Below are 18062 nucleotides of genomic sequence, written 5' to 3'. Positions count from 1 at the left end.
CAGATGGTTGTGTAAAGTGTTGAGTACTGTTGCAGTCCCCAGCCTTATAGCAAGACATCTGCCCAGCGTGGCAGAGAAAGTCAAAATACCGTCTGGAGTCGCTCTCTAAACCTTCCCAGCAGAGGGACGAGCAAGTAATTTCAGTGTTGCGCCTTTACCTTTTCTGTATGAGTTAAAGGGACGTTTGTTTATTTTATGCCACCCCATTTAGGCACAGTGTGGAAAGCACCACTCTTCGGTAAGATAATAAATAGAGCATTGTGTAGAACAGCGGTCTGAACAGGCCCCGCTGTTTTAATGAAGTTGCCCTTGATTTAAAGCTTTCGTGACTGCAGGGATTCATATTCTTGGTTCTTTCGGTAAAGTCACGTAGAAGGGAAATAATAAAATAATATTTATATAAAAAATAAAAATTCACACGACGTTTCGATTGCAACACAAGCAATCATCATCAGGTGTGAAATCCACAATTTTCAGATTTTCTTTCTTATATTTTCAATGACTTGCTAACCTTTTTATCTAGTTTTCACTCCTATCGTTTTGTTAAAATATCGTTTCCTGTTGTAACTTGCTGACCCGCCCCTATGGGACATCTGCGAAAAATATTTAGACGAGACTCCAAAAAAATAAGCGATCCAGTATTCTTGTATGTATGTGTAACTTCTTTCGCATTGTACGTATCCAACTCTGCTAATCGGAGGTGCGGGAGGAGGACAAGCAACTAAACACAATAGCGCGGCTGGAATGTATTATTGGTTTCCAAGGCCAAGTGGCTGATAGACAAAATAAATCCTGTTATGTTCTGAAACGGGCCCTTGTACGTCTTACTTGTTAATATAATACCCACCATAGAGATGCTGCTTTGGTAAGAAATGGATAAGCACACAGTGGACTCTACTGGACATCTGTGATAAAAAGCGTCGTAGCTGATCGGATTCTTCCAGTCTAAATATTCCGATTCTGACTTGCAATCCGGAAATCGTATAGTTTGGTCTCTCGCAGCATGGCAAGGTAGAAACAGTGGTGCAAGTTTCATGAATCCCTCCTCCACCGCCGCTGTTCACCCCGCAGTATAAACAAAAATGCCACGGGACCTTTTTGCCAGTATCAAAGTGTGAAAAACTAGAATAGGTTTTATCCCTTTCTGACAGACTTTATTCCTTGCCAAAGGTATCTCTTTGTTGTTTGAACATCTTAACACCTGTTTTCTTGCCAGAAAGGTTAAAACCTATTTTATTTTTGAAAAAAATAAAAATGGGTACACTACAGTCCATCAGCGGGTGATGTGCGATGGTGACACGTATGAGTGCTTCCACCTTTGGCTGGCGTGGAAGAGCTGGTAGGAACGTTGGATTGCTCGGTCAATGGCCAGGGTCAACGGCGGCGTGGTGTATTCCGCAAATATGCCCGACTGTGAGGGCGGGCACAAGCCGGCGTGAGTAGGTGAAACGTTGAGTTGTATAAGGGCACCACGGGGTGACCAGCCCCTCCCCACCCAGCCCCAACCAGCCCCACCCCTCCCACCCCCCACCCAGCCCCACCCTCCCCACCCAGCCCCTCCCCACCCAGCCCCACCCAGCCCCTCCCCACCCTCCCCACCCAGCCCCTCCCACCCCACCCAGCCCCTCCCTCCCCACCCAGCCCCTCCCTGCACGACGGACACAATAATCCCCTGTGGGCTGGTGTAACCAGGAGGTTCCTACCAGTAAAACCACCCTCTAGAGAGGCACTCTAACATATCTCTCCAGTTGGTGGCACCTCCTGAAAGCAGTCACAGTGATGCAAGCAGTTGCAGGGCTCCATCTTCACCTTCATATTTGCATCGGCATGCACAACACAGACCGCTGTGTTTCTTTGCAGGGTTTATTTGGACCATTACATTTTTATTGAATACAACAAGCGTACAAAACTGCCAAACGTAAAGTTTCAATGCGTGTTGGGGTTAATACTGTATTGCATAGATCTCGGCTCTATATAAAGGACTGTTACACGTACAATAGACAGCATTGTTTAATCATCGGGTCTATATAAGGCTACAAAAATGGCCAGCTGTACCACTACGTTAAGGTGAAATACACGTGTAAATGTTACCTAAAGCATTACTTATACCACTGGGGAATAACGTGCGCTACATTATCCCAAATCTTTCTCTTAGCACTGACCTGTATATAATATGTCGCAGAACAAAATACAAGATGAACAAGTTAGGTGCCAAGCCACAGCTACGAAGAGCCTTAGGAACTCAATACAAAATGTACACAAACTCTTGACGAGCAGGCACTGCATTGAAAGGTGTGGACTATTTGTAGTGAATATCATTTATATATGTGTAGGTAATCATGGACAAGAAGGAATGGATCTGTCCACCTTGCCCGTTGTTGAGTGACACATTGGCTTTTTTTTTACAGTGCGCGCAATGATTGTATCACCATTTACCGCTTTTAAAGTCACAAGCAAGCGATTGGTTTTGCTTTCAAATAAAAACGTGGTTTTACTGACACAAGGGCTGTTTATGGTTTCATCACCTGTTGTCGCAAAAAGTGTTACTCATAAGGAATGGGATATGGCTTAAGGTCATCTCTGCGCAGATCTGCCTTAAGCCTACAATTTATGAGCGTCCACAAACCGGTTCACTTCATTAGCTGTTGACCTGCAATACTGGCAAAATCTTTCCCTGTGAAGTACCCTCACGATGGACAAACAACCTGTAATTCATGCCTGTGCAGATCCGCCTGTGTGTGTGTGTTAAATGCATGTCGTGCAGGAGGAGTAATGTCCGCAGCCAGCAATTCACAGCTTTCCCCCACCCAACCTGCCAGATCTCTTCTGCTGAGCTTTTCCTGTTTACAAGAAAGTGTGGGGGGGGGGGGGGTCAAACCACCACATCCCACAGACAATCAGGGCAGCAGACAAAGCGCGTCTCTCAAGCTCTATACTAGGTTCACTTCATGTCAGCATGCATTAAAACAGTGGCTCTCAAAGCCAAGGCCTTTAGGACCCATCACGGATGTCTTTCACATCGGCCAAATATATTCAATTTATATGTAAATTAGGTAATGTGATATATATTTGTCACTATGTTGAAAGCTCGAATTAGGCCGAAGTGTCCAAGGCGTTAATACTGATACACTATTGACCTGAATGCATGTACATTGTACAAGGTTAGTTAAGGGGTAGAAGGATTTCCCACGCACTCGCAATTGGTCGTGGCGTGTCGCTTGTATTTTAAAGCTTCAAATTCTAGTTTCTGCATGTGAATTGTACTCACCACCAAATTATGAGTTATTTTGTGTCTACTCATTTGCTCAAGTAGTGTACATTTTGAACATGTATTAAAATTTAACAAACGTTCAAGACAATTACCTTTGAAATGATAATCCTTTTTGAAATTATAAATATTTATATTTCAATTACTTGAGGGTGGGAGATATTTCTAGCAAGACACTGGACATATCTGACCATATTTGTGTTGTGGCAGCAACGTTTAACATTTGTGGTAAAACCTTGTTTTGTTAAGCAAATTAATATTACACACTAAAGGAAAGAAATTGCAGCCTTGTACAAATTCCAGATGTGTACAAATATTCGATTATTTGGCTGCTATAAATTTCCACATGATAAGCCACTTCGTTGATCTATGATTTGTGGTTAGGTCGCTTCTCAAAAGGAAGCTAATAGCTCAGTAGGCTTACCTGGTAAAAGAAAAAAAAGTATAAAAAAAACGTTTTAGTGATTTGCTCACATTTTCTGTACTTTTCATTCCTATCGTGTTTTTGTATTGTTTGTTATAACTTTTCGACTGGCCCCGACTGGAAATCTGTGCAAAAGAGCATTATAGCTCATCCTATTCCTCCTGCAGTATAAATAAATACGGATTTATGATTCTGAAATAGTTTTTTTTGTCCTTCACTTTGCTAGCTAACTGCTGAATTGGAAAGAACATTGAAGTGTCAAGTCATTTGTTTTCCACCATGAAATTCACCTCCAGGGTATCCAAGCCCACCGTCGTCTGACAAGTAGTCACCTGTGAAACGAATATAAAAATCAGAAAAAATAATCACCACTAGGTGGCGTGCATACACGGTAATTATCCGTGCAATTGCCAAAATAGGATATGTGGTGTGTGAGTGGAATTAAACTTAGAATAATGACCTGGGACTTAACATATCCACACAATTATACATTTTAGCTCCGTAATAAATACTGTAGTGTCAATACTGTATGCCAGCTTAAGAACACAATTACAGTAATTGAAATAGGAAGTATTCGTGAAGAAAACAACATGATATGAAAAAATAATTGTTTTATTTTAAGTTGTTTTTTTATACCATAAGAATCTCCTCCATGAAGGCCACCTGTGAAAAAAGTACATCCAAATAAGTAATTTAATATTGTAGAAATATTGTAGAAATATTGTATATATTTAGACACCACTGTCTGTCCATTGTCCTTACATCATTATTTGCAATTGAGAACACTCCGTTAGAAATTATAGGGAATTTAATTTGCACCACACAATATGATAATGTCTGGTGAGTGGGGAGTGTCAGGTGCATGGTGAGGGTCAGGTGTACGGCGTTTTGTGAGTTGTCACATCACCCCGTATTATGTAGGATGGACTGCTCTCTAGTTTTATATTTGTGATTACAAACATCAACAGAAGGAAAAAAAACTTTATTTAGAAAAAATCTTAGGGTCTGTTTAGATATATGCCTAAGACATTAAATACTGATAAAGTACATTTACATGGGTTCAAATAAGATGTGTTTGTCTATAACTTTAGGGTACTTTTAAGCATAAGACACTTAAAATGCTAAACATCAACTGTCGAATATAAATGATAATAAAAAATGGAAAACATAACATACAACATTCTTACATCACATAGGTCCTAGGTGTATACACATCGCCATTGATGTCTAAACTATAACAATGAGAAATGTTTGAACTCTGAGGAAACCTAAAATCCCTCTATTTAAGAGTGAAACTGGAGGATTTCTCCACAAATTTGGCTGTCGCCTGATGATGCTAGTTGTAATTACTGGCGAAACGTCGTACTCAAATTGTAATGTTGTGGATTTACTCAACACACCGGTGTGCTGTACGAGTAATGCATTGGCATGTTCTGTTTGCGTGACAAACCTTAATAATTGGCTATGTCGGGTGGTGGCGGGTTTAATGACACATTTATATTTATGCGATCTAACCCAAAAAAACTGCATTATAGACCTAAAATATGGTTTGATTTAATTTTTTTGAGGTCAATTAGTTTTTTTTATCACTTTTTACTCAGATACAAGTCAAATGCTTTACCGCATTAAGATGTGAACAATTCACATTTTGGTTTAAAGCCTCTTACCATTTTCAGGGAAGCCCTCTCCTCCATAGCCATCTGTGAGTAGCAGCAAAATGGGGAATATGGAGATTAATTTATATTCTCGCAAATGAGTAAAATGCTGCTCAACAGCATGCATTACCACACGCTCAATTGTTAACCAAAGAATTTTCCATGGAGATATTGCCATAATTGAATGCAGATATTGAATTATTTTCTTCGTGAAAAAAATATATAGTTGTAAGTATATTGCACGTTAAAATGTAGTTACATTGCAAGCTAATACAGTGTTGAAATATCATTACTTATATATTTCCCTGTAGTTAAAGCACTCTTCCCAATGCCATAAATATATATTTACATCAAGTTTGTCAGTAGAATAATTAATGCTCTAAAAACGCAACATATTAGCTCAGGCAAAGATCTCCAGATAAAGCTTCATTAGAACGGTGAATGACGGGGTGATAGACATTCTGAAAAGGCAGCTTCTCCTCTTACCCCACATGCATCACCGTGCAAATCAAGTAGACAATTTGCAAAAAAAAAATGGAAGCAAATGCAAAGAAGAACAAAAAAATGACAAAAAATGGCACACCACACACTAACACACGATTTAAAACACCATTTACCTGACAGTCTTCTGATGGAGGAACACATTGGCAGGCACATCGTCTACCCTTCAGGTGTGTTGCATTGCATTGCGGAGGTCAGTGAAGGGAAGAAACCTACCTTTACCTTTCTGCTTTCCAGCACCTTCATAACCCAGGCCCTGCCCTGTATTTTCAGGGCGGCACATAAAACGTGTGTGACCATAGTGCCGGCTTAGCATCTACCCAGCAATTGAGCCGGACTATGTCACAAAAGGACAAAATGTTCTGTGAACTTTTGGTATCAATTGCAGTTCCCAAGAAGTTACGGTAATGCTATTTTTTATTCATATCAGGAGTTATGTCATGCATCCTGTAAAATAAACACTTCCCGTCTGATGAAGATGTTAATTGTCCATGGTGAAATTTCTACCTTCACTGTACCTATAGACCACATGCTGTAGCCAATAATATGACATGTTTTTTTTTACATGTAGCAGATATGGAACTTCACATGAAAATTCTTGATAGACGTTTTGGAGTTCAGCGCCATTGCACCATCACCAACTCTTCCCACGAATGATTAAACATCCACATTTTCTTGCCATAAAAAATGTGTCGAATGTACATATGTAGCCTATGAATAAGCAATTGCAGGGCTATACCTTTACTTTGTTGATAGATTTGAGGCAATCGAGGTCAACGTGTACATTTGGTGTGCAAACACCCCACTTGAATTATAAGCCCTTCCCGGCTTAGAGGACCACAGCAACTTCCACCACTTACAGACATCAGTGATGCATTTAAATCCAAAACAAATCTATTTTGCGCTGCCTACCGTAACGCTTGCTCATTTGTTGCGGGTACCCGCCAGCGCCAAAAGGGTACTGCTGCTCCCCATAGCCTGCTCAAGAGCATTTCACACATCACACACACGTGGGGAAATGGCTGCATGTCATGGAGTTGACGCATATTCATGACTTTGCTTTGCGTCTAAAGATGGAGAGCATGGAATTGATGGGCAGCGATGGAATGCATGGACGCCTTGGGGTTAGGTGTTGCTAAGTGGAGGGTGAACATATCTACAGTATTGCAAAAGGGCTAAATCGCAACTCGGGGAAGAGCATCTTCCATGGTGACATATTTCTCTAAGGAATTAATATGAAATATAGACGTGATTTAGTGAAACATTCTTGAATGAACTAAAATTTGCCTCGAATGTACTCTTGATGAAATGTCTACATACATTTTCTTTATTTAAATTTATTTGTAAAGATCCCGACTATTTTTGTTTTCCCTGATTTATAGGAATTTTATTAAAAACGAGAAGCGTTTGCTCTGAGCAAACATTAGTTTACTATCTAATAACTCGTAATAGCTGCAGCAATGTCTACACTGGCAACCCTTTAATACTCAACATTTACAGTTTAAGAGCATATCTCACGTATGCTAGGTGACTGCCGATAGTTTCTAAGACATGTGATGTTTCATCCACATCATTTGATATTAATATTTGTTCCTATACAGCATCTGAGATGCATCCTGAGATGCTTGGTAGTATTAAGATGCTATATTAATTCCAATTAATAGTATTATTAAGCATAAGGCATCGCAATCCTTCTGATTCCTGCATCAGTCTGGAGTGCACCATTTCCATGCATCTCTAAATAACTCAAAATGCAAACCCTACGAACGTATCAAGAATGTGAACTATTAAACAGATATATTCATTAGGCGACAGTAAACAACTGCATGTTTTCATTGAATGCAATAGAATAACAGATTATTGTCCTCTTATAGAACTGTAAATTGTCTTTCTGAAGGTGATCTTTTACTTCGTGATTCCATGGTGATACATACTCTTGTCTTTGCCCTGTCCTCTTTGACCACGGAGATTCCCGTATCCACCTCCTGCAAAAATAGTCACCACCATTGTCACCCGGTAAATGCAATTAGTATGCATTCACATATCTGCCATTGCGCCGATTCCAAGTTAAGTTGATGACAGTAATATCATCGGTCAACTCCCATCCATGCAACTGCCCATAATAATGATATTCCTTGTCATCATATATTGAATACATTTATACTGTTGATGTCTTTAACAATGGGGTCGTGTGTGACGTACGTAATGTCTGTCAAGTGCAACCAAAACCATATGACAGTAGTTATTCATTACGGGCTACAGTTCACGAAGCCAACCAATTACCAAAAATACCAATGCCTTGACAGACGTAAACAACTACATTTTTTTACGTAATTGTTTTGTTACATTTTATTGTCAAATATAATTTCTTGAGAAATCAGCCACTCGTTTTTACTTAAATACAAAATCAGGGAAAATTTTATTTTTGAAACTGACAATTACTATATATCTTCTGAGGACTATCGATGACATACTGACAACCCACTTACAGGGTGTTTAAAAAGATCGAACCCAATTTCAAAGCAGTATATTTCACGATGGCAACATGTTACAATTACACAAAAGTTACAAACAGTTTAATGAGTTATCAAGTTTTACTAACCATTTTATAAATTCTCTATGTGCCCTCCACCTGCTGTACGGACAACATCGAGACAATAGTTGAATTCGTCCCAAACGCCTCTCTTCTCACGTTTTCCTCTGAGGTGCATGGTCGCCCTATGCTCTTCCCCTTACATAAACAGCAGCCTGCTTCCTCAAATTGTCGGTACCCACGACGAATGCTCTTTGACATTGGCGGATCAATGCCAAAACGCCGTTGAAACGCACGCTGCACCGCAATTACGGATTCAGTCTTGCTGAACTGCAGAACGCAAAACGCCCCTTGTGTGTTGCTGGGGTCACCATCTTGCGAATGACTGAGGCTAGGGGCTGTTTGTGCGCTGGGAAGAGGCATCTAGCGGTAATCATTTGAAACTCTATGCGCCGCCCTTTCAAGTGGTAAGAGTTTCATTCATGGGCGGTTCGTGGTTGCAGAGATATAGAGATTTCAAATCGGGTCCATCTTTTTAAAACACCCTGAATTATGCCTGCCAGCACTCATACTTGATCTCGAGCCCATTGGTTCGCACCATCAGTAAATGTAACAGTATAGGCAAAGAAGGTTTTCTGCTAAATGCGGGATGAATGCACAGGCTACGCACCGAACCTGCCCAGCCCTCCAGCTCCACCGTAGCCCCCAGCACCAGGGCCACCTCCATAACCCCCGGCACCAGGCCCACCTCCATAGCCTCCGGCACCAACGCCACCTCCATAGCCTCCGGCACCAACGCCACCTCCATATCCTCCGGCACCGTAGCCACCAGCACCGCCAGGGCCATAACCACCGGCACCATAACCACCACCGCCAAAGCCGCCGTCAAGCCCACCTTTAAACACGGGGCATCAGATATCTTACAACACAGAGTCGTCACTTGCAAGAAAACAACAACAACATGACTGTGTATAATTACGAACGATCTTCGCTGACGTTCATTGGAGTTGGGGTTAGGAGCTATCCGTAAAACGCTGGTTGTCCGCAGAGCTTGTCATGTGCTTTGTTCATGAGACAGCTCATGTGCATTCATTTATTAATGCAGCATCCCACACAAAAAAATATCATTATCGGTAAGCACTGCATGGTCGTTATTTTGGGAACTAAAATAAAATATCCCGGTGTAATTATTGAGTGGTGTTATGAATGCTGCACTTTCCTAATCACAGAGTCAACCTGTGTGTGCATTCAGGAATTAATGGGCGTGTTATGACATCAGAGTGGCCGCTCATGTTTGCAAGTTTAATCATGAACTGCAGTAATATCCCCCATCACAGGCAGAGGCATAGTGAAATGAAAATGGGCTCTGTGAGCTTTCTAATGGTCGTGAAATGTCATGAGCCTCGGTATCAGCTTGCATGGGAGCCCTATAAGCAGCAATGTACACACTCTCTCTGACAGCCTCGTACCCCATTCATCTCAGCCATTTAAAAGTGATCCTTCCTACACATCAAAATCAATGCGATGACAATGGAAACACGATGACAATGGAAACACGATGCCGCATGGAACGACTGAGCATGGAATGATAGCATACCATAAGCACCAGGGTCCTTTGCCAAGCCTCCCATTCCTTCCGTAGCCATAATCTGTCATTAATCATTAAAACAAAAGACAAGTTACATAAGTTGTGTAGCTTTCCAGACTTAATCCGACCGTCGGCTGTTTGCAGTCAAAAAGCAGCAGAACGCAGATGAATTTAGTTGTAGAGAGCGGGTGTATGGAAGCAATGCTCTCAGTCACGTAGCTCCACATAGGGGGATTACCTCTGTATGTGCACCACATTGGGCAAACCCCTAACCACATTGGTAACACCGATGTTGTTGCTGTACACATGTATAATGTTGTTTCTCCTTTTTTCTGGCATTCTCATATTTTGGTACTGGCAAAGGAGGTCCCATGATGTAGATATTTTAAATTGTTCATATGTAGATAAGATCGTAAGTGTATTCCCTAGTGTCATTTTCTATGTTATTATATTAATAGCGCATTCATCACCACGACTGTAGTCTAAGTAGACTATTGTACTCTGTTACTTTTCAGCATTTGCACTTCATCGAATTATTAAAAAATATCTAAAAATTTCAGAGCAAGTCAGTAACCACAACTGAGCTGACAGAAATTTCCACTCCAAGCCACGTGATGTTTTATTCCATTGAAATGTAACAAATTTAAATGGAGTAAACATGGATGGTTGAAGAAGATAATCAACAGGGAGACGTTCGAGAATTATTTAGCTAGGAATGTCCCCTGTGCATGCGAATGGCTGCAACCAAATAGCAATTTCAATAATTTTAATAAATAAACGTTTCCAATTAAATTATTAGTAATATACATTGGCGAGCTAGCATGGAGATGCAGTGAGAATTATAAAAAATGATAAGTAATTTTTAGTATTTGCGCCATTTTATACCATACTTAAAGCGCTGATTGAAAATGTTTAAAAGCATTGGAAAACAGACATCCAGTTACATTCCCCCCCCCCCCCCTTGTTGCCGCTGTCAAACTAAACACTCGAATACAGAAGTATGCACGCGTGAGAATTAAATATGTGTGCAGTTTATTCCGGAAAGACTGAATACAGTGAGTGCACCATATACAATCTCATTAAGCAGATGGAATGTTCTGTATTGAATCCTTGAGAAAACGCGACGGTCCCTGTGTTAATACATAAATGTGGTCCATCTGATTGCTCACCTCTCACCCCTCCCCGCCTGCGGGAGCCGTAGCCTCCATCCTGTCCTTGGTATCCTTGACCTTACGGGAGGGTGACAAGCGGCAGTTAAACACGGCCTGTCACACGTAGACGCAACAGCGAGTGCCCACCTTTCACCGTCTCCATTGGCACAGGGAGGCAGAACGTAACGGGACATTCAAGCCGCCGGTGTTAATTTGGTTAAGGAAATTAGTGACCACAGTATTCGTCAGGGACGTTTTTTGTTTGTTGTTATTTTGGTCAACGGTGACTTTGAGTGGACTAAAATCGTCAAGCATGGCGATGACTACGGCTGCTACCCACCAAAGACCAAAGAATGGACTGACTTTGATGATGCAAAATTAATGAGTCTGAATGAAGACAAATAGCAAGGTCATTTATTAGAGACTACAACTCCACTGAGGAAGATGAACAATGGTAATTTGCTATATCATAATAATATGTATGTACATATTTGAATGATTGGTTGTCTTGATTCTATTGGGAGATGGTGGGGAATTGCACACAACCTACAACTAGTATTTGTACTTCAGAGTGGACTAAATGTTTGACTCCTTGAGTCGACTAGACTAAGAGAATGACTGTGAAATCCACAGACTGAGACTTGGCAAAAAAATCTACTTGTCATCAAGGAGACTAACTATGACTAAAATAGATAAATAGACATCCTATCTAAACACTGGCAGCTATCCTTGGCTGTATATTTTTTTAGGTTTATCGAAGAATCAACACAATCACATACTTTCGCGAAGGAACATTTACTTTTGTTGTGTTGCACGCTAGCTCTGTTGTCGTTGAGTACTTGATCTCAACCAACAACACTTTTAGAATTGAAATTGGTCTGTGCTGCTCGGCATTGCAATAAAAACGTTCTATATCAGGTGCAAATATTTCATAACGTCTATATGATCGAAATCGCGTAAGAGTGTGAGCAGATAAATTTTAGGCCATCGTTAAGCCGTCACAAATGTTGGGAATTGCCAGCTCGAAACTGTGAAGGCAACCATAGTAACTCCGCTGGCTGGTGGACGTGTTTGCTCCCTGGCAGAGCCTTGACGTCCCAAAGGACCTGACACATTCTCATCTCGGATACCAGGCTGCTCCGTCAGCAAACTTATAATATATACGTTCTAATCTCAAGTCAATCATCATCATCATCGTCGTCGTTGTCATTTCCCGCATCTTCAATCAGCACGATTGGCTACGTACAATGCGAAAGGACCAGCTTAAATATACGCTGCCAAGCTTGGCGGTGTTCATTGGGACGCTGTCTTTCCGATAGCTCTGTTCCTTCACCTGAGGACGGCTGCTTGTGTTGTGGCCGAAACGTCGTGAGAATTTTTATTTTATTATGTAAATTTTATTTTATTTTATTATTTCCCTTCTACGTGACTTTACCGAAAGAACCAAGAAGATCAACGTACATTGTCATCAGCCATCGTCAAGTCAACTGCTGGATGAAGGCCTCCACAAGTCGCTGCAATCTCCCTGTATCATCATGATCCTGCGATGCAATAATCCATCTATCGCCGGCACATGAGCTTAGTTCATCCCTCCATCTCCTCGGCAGATGTCCTTTCGAATGCGTTCCGTTCCTTGGCTGCCACTCTAATCTTGTGTGCCTCGCATACAGCGATAAAAAAACGTTTAGCCTTTTATCAATAAACTGCCTCGTGGAACCTCCCCACATATTTTAGTCCTGGGGCTGTGACCATACTTCACCATGCTGGATAGTGGGAATTGGTAAAGGGGCTGTCCACGACCAGTTCAGATATCATTCGCCACTCGCGTTAGCTGTGTCCAGCAATCATATTCAGGTTGCGGTGTTCATAGTGTAGTGCAATGACCACTGTACTCTCGCTCCATTACATGAAAAGCATTAAATATTAGTTCAAATCCCAATAGATTTTTTTGGATGTATATCAAAGTTTATTTTCTTTGTACTACTTCGGCAGTACACATGTCTTGCAGTGACGAGTAATTAGTGGATAAAAGGTCATGTGTAGCAACATCAATGCAAAACATGGCATATGAAACAATATTAACAACATTAATGCACATTTGTAACATTTATAATATTTGTAACAAGCCAAGAAATAGAACACATTCGAGGACATTCAACGACGAGATGGAGTGATAAAATCAGCTCGTGTTCCGATGCTTTGTGGATTGTTACATCAGAGGATAACGCGAGGTAGTGATGGCTTGGGGAGACATTCATCCAGCACTGGATTGATCCTGGCCTGATGTTGATGATAACGCCACAACGTTCACAAAGCAGATGGATTGAGGTTTGTTGAATGTTATGAATACCATAGGGTATTGTGTCAATTCCATGGTCTCTCTCATTAACAGTCAGGTGGTGCCCGTGATGACAGTTACGTTTACTGCACCACGCAGGTGCAATGCTAAGTAACTGCAAGGCTCTCATAGCTGCACTAAGAGCCAGCTACAGGCTTGACTTCAGAATTGAAATCCGTGTAATGTGACCTTGTTCAGAGTTGGGGTGTACAAAGACACATGGGGGACCCAACACAGTTAAAGGTAAACACATTTTAAACAAAATGTCTCTTATTGTGCATCTGCTCCAACCCCCAAGCCACTATGTAAATGGAAAAATGTTGCCAATGATGTAAATTACTATACAAACATTTTTTTTAACTCGACTATAAGAAATCAGAAGGGGGCAGGAGGGGGGGAGCTAAGCCCCCTCCAGGCTCCCCGCACTCCTCTGCCACGATGCTACGGGGTCGCTTGCTCAGCGTGGCACTGAATAACGACTTCCTGGGTGTAATGGAGCCCACGGTGATGACAGTTGGAGCAGTGGTTCTTAACCTGGGTTCGATCGAACCCCAGGGGTTCGGTGAGTCAGTCTCAAGGGTTCGGTGGAGGTTAAGACACACACCCGACTCATATGATTGTGCACTAGTAAAACATATACCTATGTTTTGAATTTGAAAAAATCATATTCTATTTTTCCAATTAAGGGTTCGGTGAATGCGCATAGGAAACTGGTGGGGTTCGGTACCTCAATAAAGGTTAAGAACCACTGAGTTGGAGGGACAAATGCAATGGACCACGGTAGACAAGATGGATGCCATGGACCTCTAGGAGTACTGTACCTCCTCCGTAGCCGCCAATTCCTCGGCCTTGGTATCGAACCTGTTGTCCATTTCCATAGCCGAGCGGCTTGTCGTAGAGACCTGGTCGACAGCAGCATTACCAGGGGGTCACAACCGACCGCAAAATACAGCGGCATAGGGACGACACCTTCAATGTACACAATTCCATTTAGAATATGCTTAACAGGCTCAAGGCACGGCTGGTATTCTAATGCATGCGTCAGGTGGAGTATATCTAATTTAATAAAAGTTCCATCCTTGCCAAAAATTGTGTTTAGTTAGATGTATACAGATTGACTTTGCTTAAAATTGTCCCCTTTTATCCCTCTCACGAGCTGCTAATCATCACCATTATACTTATCTTCAAACAAGGCACGACTACGAACGTGCAAAATGACTGTAACACGGACAGATCATCATTATTATGCTTGTTTATCCAAGAAAGCCTCCCTTAGTCTCCAGACTCCTTTTCAGGAGTGTCCTGCCCAGTTGTCTTCGTAGGGGGTGACATTCATATAACGTGCTGCAATGCTAATTGAGCATTTTGCATGTCATTTTGCAGCGGTGTGTTTATTTGGCCAATACCAGAAACCAGAGAACCTGGAGGAAACCCAATGCAGAACAGGGAGGAGAACATTCAGACTTCACACAGAAGGGCGTGCGAGTTGCGAATCGCGAGGCACGAGCGTTGCTACCACTCGGCACCACCCCACCGCTCGTTAATTTCAAACAAAAGAAATGTTGCAAAGTCCCTCTCTTCATTTCACCCTAGGATAATCTAAATAAACCTACACGATAACAACAAGACAACTAAATTATTTAAACTAAGCTAACAAAAAATATTTTAGCAGGTAAGGCCTACTGAGCTATATAGCTCTTTTTCAGAAGTGACCTGACCACAAATGATAGCCCGATGAAGTGGCTTATCGCGTGCAACATTTATAGCAGCTAAATACTCTAAACGCTTGTTTCTAAATGTGGAGGGAAAAAACGGAGGACCCGGAGAAAAATCCACATGACCACGGGGAGAACATGCAAATTCAAAGAAACAGGCGTCAGCGGTCGGGATCAAACCCACGACCTCCTGCATACCAGACGAGGTAGTTAACATCTTTTCCACAATACCAATTGCTAATATAATTATACCAGTATATGAAGACTCTTTTAGGAGGTTCCTGCTTCAGGCATTTGGGCCATGATGAAGTACAGCACTGGGTTTGCCAGCGAATGACATAGATCCCTACAACAAATGCGTTGGAGCGTTTTTGTGTGTGCCCATCATCTACCAGCAACTGTACAACAACAAAACCCAAATCACATGGGTCACGTGCTTTGGAGGAAAATCACGCTTTTGTTAAATGCATTCAAGTAATATTGTTAAATTATTCTGCACAACAAAATCTTCGCATATCCTGGAGGATTGCAACTGGCTACAATTTTATAAAGTCTGTAAGAATACTCTTTGGTTCTTTCGGTAAAAGTCACGTAGGTAGAAAAAATAATATATCACGACGTTTCGATGGCCACACAAGCAATCGTCTTCAGGTGGAATGTCCTACCTGAGGACGACAGTCACAAAAGCTTCAAATCAAGTCTGTAAGAATGTTAGGAAATAAGAACCCCTTCAAAATGTACTCCCTAATGACTAACTCGTGCTCATGTAGTTTATAACTACAAATTTGGCTAGACTCCCAAATGAAAGTAAACCAAAATATCCCTTCTGTGTTGAAACTGCACCGTTAATTTCTACAAATCCCCATTCGGATTAAAACGCGTTTGAGCTCCTGCACACGCCACTTACAAGTCTTCGTGGAATTCAGTAGGTGCCTCACTGGTTGTAAATTTGTAGTGATGTTTGTTTCTTTTTTGCAATTCTCACACGGTATTCCGCAAAGAGATAAAAAAAGTCACGTGTAAATATTTGGGCAGGCAATTCGTTTAATTTTGACCCCCACTGCATTGTGTGACTGCGTACTTGATCTCCATTAAGAGCTACCCAATGGTGCATGCACATTTTAGCAGCTTGATGTAATAGCATTCATTAGTTCTGAAAATGATATATAATTCAACCTATCCGAACAATCTGCAACCCTGCTTATTTCATTCACAGGGACTTCAGATCTGCTTTGCATGGTCACCTTTCAGAGGTTAACATTGATGACATTCTGCAAATAATTTGAATGTGCCTGGAATAAAACGAAAGCAGTCACTGTGAACTCAGCAATGGATGAAAAATATCCGAGATTTGTGGACAGTTGTGTCAATTGATGAGGCTTTTAAAAAAAAACATACGCACCCGAAATATAAATCTATAACCATTCATCCATGAAACCCACAAAAGCGGCCCGAAAATTGGCGCTTGCTGCACTCACTTTTCTGTGTCGAGAGGTGGAGCACAGCGAGAAGCAGGAGACCTTGCAGTAGAGCATGCATGGCTGCAGCAGGTGTAGCCGGCTGAACACGAGGGTTACAAGAGGCAGATGATGATGATGCGCTGTAGAGGCAAAGCACTCACAGAGGAAGAGACGCTACAGCACCGCAATGTGCAGATCGACGACGGGATGCCCCTTATGACTGTCTCCACTTCCCGTGACTGATGCCTACTTGGCTCGCGTTCAAGCTTGCTCAATAGGCTTATGTGCAAATTTCCACGTGCCATACCTCATGAAATATTGATTTTTTTTTCCATACTTAATGGTATATAGTGGTCACGCCTGACCCAAGCACTCTGCATCCCTCTGCAAACATCTATAGTTAAATAAAATATTTCACAGCTTTGGGGGTGCACTGCAATGGTGCCCTTCACACATTCTGGGAATATAAACTCTTAGGTATTTGCTTTATGGGCCTGATATATAATTTAATACTGTTACATAACTGGTAGCCATGTAAGACTATATTCAAGTTTTGAATAATTGAAACAACACAATATATATAGTCAAGCATTGAAATCAAGGCATTTTTGAAGATATATTCACGTGTAAATGTACTTTCATTTCATTTTACATCAGCTCCTATGAGAGTTCACATCAATTATACACACCAATTATAATACCAACCATCAATAAGATTAGTTTTTTTACTCCTCAATAATAATAATTGTCAACAAATAACACTGCTAATTTGTAGGAATCTCCTTCTTTTTGGCTCCTGAAGGGCTAAATAAAAATTGTGACAAATGTCTGAAAGGGGCACGAGTTGGGAGTATACTGCTCTATCACTCAGCCGTGATGTACAATAAGTAACCCATATAAAATCCCTTGGCTTCCTGAGCACAAGGGCCACACGGGAAGCGTTTCATCTGCATCCAGGAAGATGTGCCAACGGGGCCATGCAAAAGTAGCAGTGGGCTGCAAAGGCGACGAGCAGACAGGCAGTCTCCACACGAACAAACACTGCAAGCGGCTGTGCACAGAAAGTGAGATGAGCCGCGGGGCAAAGACCGCCGGGGACATTTTGGCACCGCAAGGGTTCCGATCCATCCCAAAAGGGGGTTATTAACATGGGCGGGCTGACACACATGACGACGGGCCTGCTCGCATCGCTCAACGAAATGCCATTAATTGGTTCGTGCGATTCTTTTTAAGCGAAAGAATTACGTAATTTGGCGCCGATCGTTGGACGAAAACGGTTGCGTTGAGTGTTGTTACCTTATATTCTGTCTGTTGACCTTGAGCAAACACACGAATGTGGGTTTTTTTTTATTGTCGTAATAATTATTGTCATAAAATATAATAATAATCATCGTCAGCAGCGATCTATCGAAATGTATAAATAGCATTG

At 41.6% G+C, this 18062-nt stretch overlaps 1 protein-coding gene across 3 annotated transcripts; it reads right to left on the bottom strand.

Annotated features, from left to right (window-relative positions):
• Nucleotides 1–1849: 1849 nt before the first annotated feature.
• On the bottom strand, nucleotides 1850–16890 carry LOC133348471 (ctenidin-1-like). Of its 3 annotated transcripts, none has more exons than XM_061561301.1 (12): nucleotides 16652–16890; nucleotides 14280–14360; nucleotides 11139–11198; nucleotides 9979–10030; nucleotides 9052–9276; nucleotides 7783–7833; nucleotides 6761–6826; nucleotides 6071–6109; nucleotides 5360–5392; nucleotides 4329–4355; nucleotides 3983–4024; nucleotides 1850–2840 (listed from the first exon to the last, which is right to left on the bottom strand). In XM_061561301.1, the coding sequence occupies exons 4-12, from the start codon at nucleotides 10025–10027 to the stop codon at nucleotides 2791–2793; spliced, it is 582 nt and encodes a 193-aa protein (XP_061417285.1). In that variant the 5' UTR covers nucleotides 10028–10030; nucleotides 11139–11198; nucleotides 14280–14360; nucleotides 16652–16890; the 3' UTR covers nucleotides 1850–2790. The 3 variants fall into 3 exon arrangements, with proteins under 3 accessions (XP_061417285.1, XP_061417284.1, XP_061417286.1); XM_061561300.1 differs by having other exon boundaries at nucleotides 6065–6109; nucleotides 16652–16889; XM_061561302.1 differs by lacking the exon at nucleotides 6071–6109 and having other exon boundaries at nucleotides 16652–16889.
• Between the last annotated feature and the right edge of the window lie 1172 nt (nucleotides 16891–18062).

This window comes from Lethenteron reissneri, chromosome 27, assembly GCF_015708825.2.
Source record: "Lethenteron reissneri isolate LAM-NWPU_2019-01 chromosome 27, ASM1570882v1, whole genome shotgun sequence".
Lineage (NCBI taxonomy): Eukaryota > Metazoa > Chordata > Hyperoartia > Petromyzontiformes > Petromyzontidae > Lethenteron > Lethenteron reissneri.
Note: the sequence above shows the minus strand (reverse complement) of the source record. Positions and strands in the feature narration are given on the sequence as shown.

Bases quoted from the DNA above. Each gene is read 5' to 3' on its own strand.
- LOC133348471 (XM_061561300.1), bottom strand. From the start codon at position 10,027: ATGGCTACGGAAGGAATGGGAGGCTTGGCAAAGGACCCTGGTGCTTAT. The intron at 5,393-6,064 runs GTAGGTTTCTTC...TGCTACTCACAG, and splicing joins TGGAAAGCAGAAAGGTAAAG to ATGGCTATGGAGGAGAGGGC. The intron at 2,841-3,982 runs GTGAATTTCATG...TCTTGTAAACAG, and splicing joins TGGGCTTGGATACCCTGGAG to GAAAAGCTCAGCAGAAGAGA.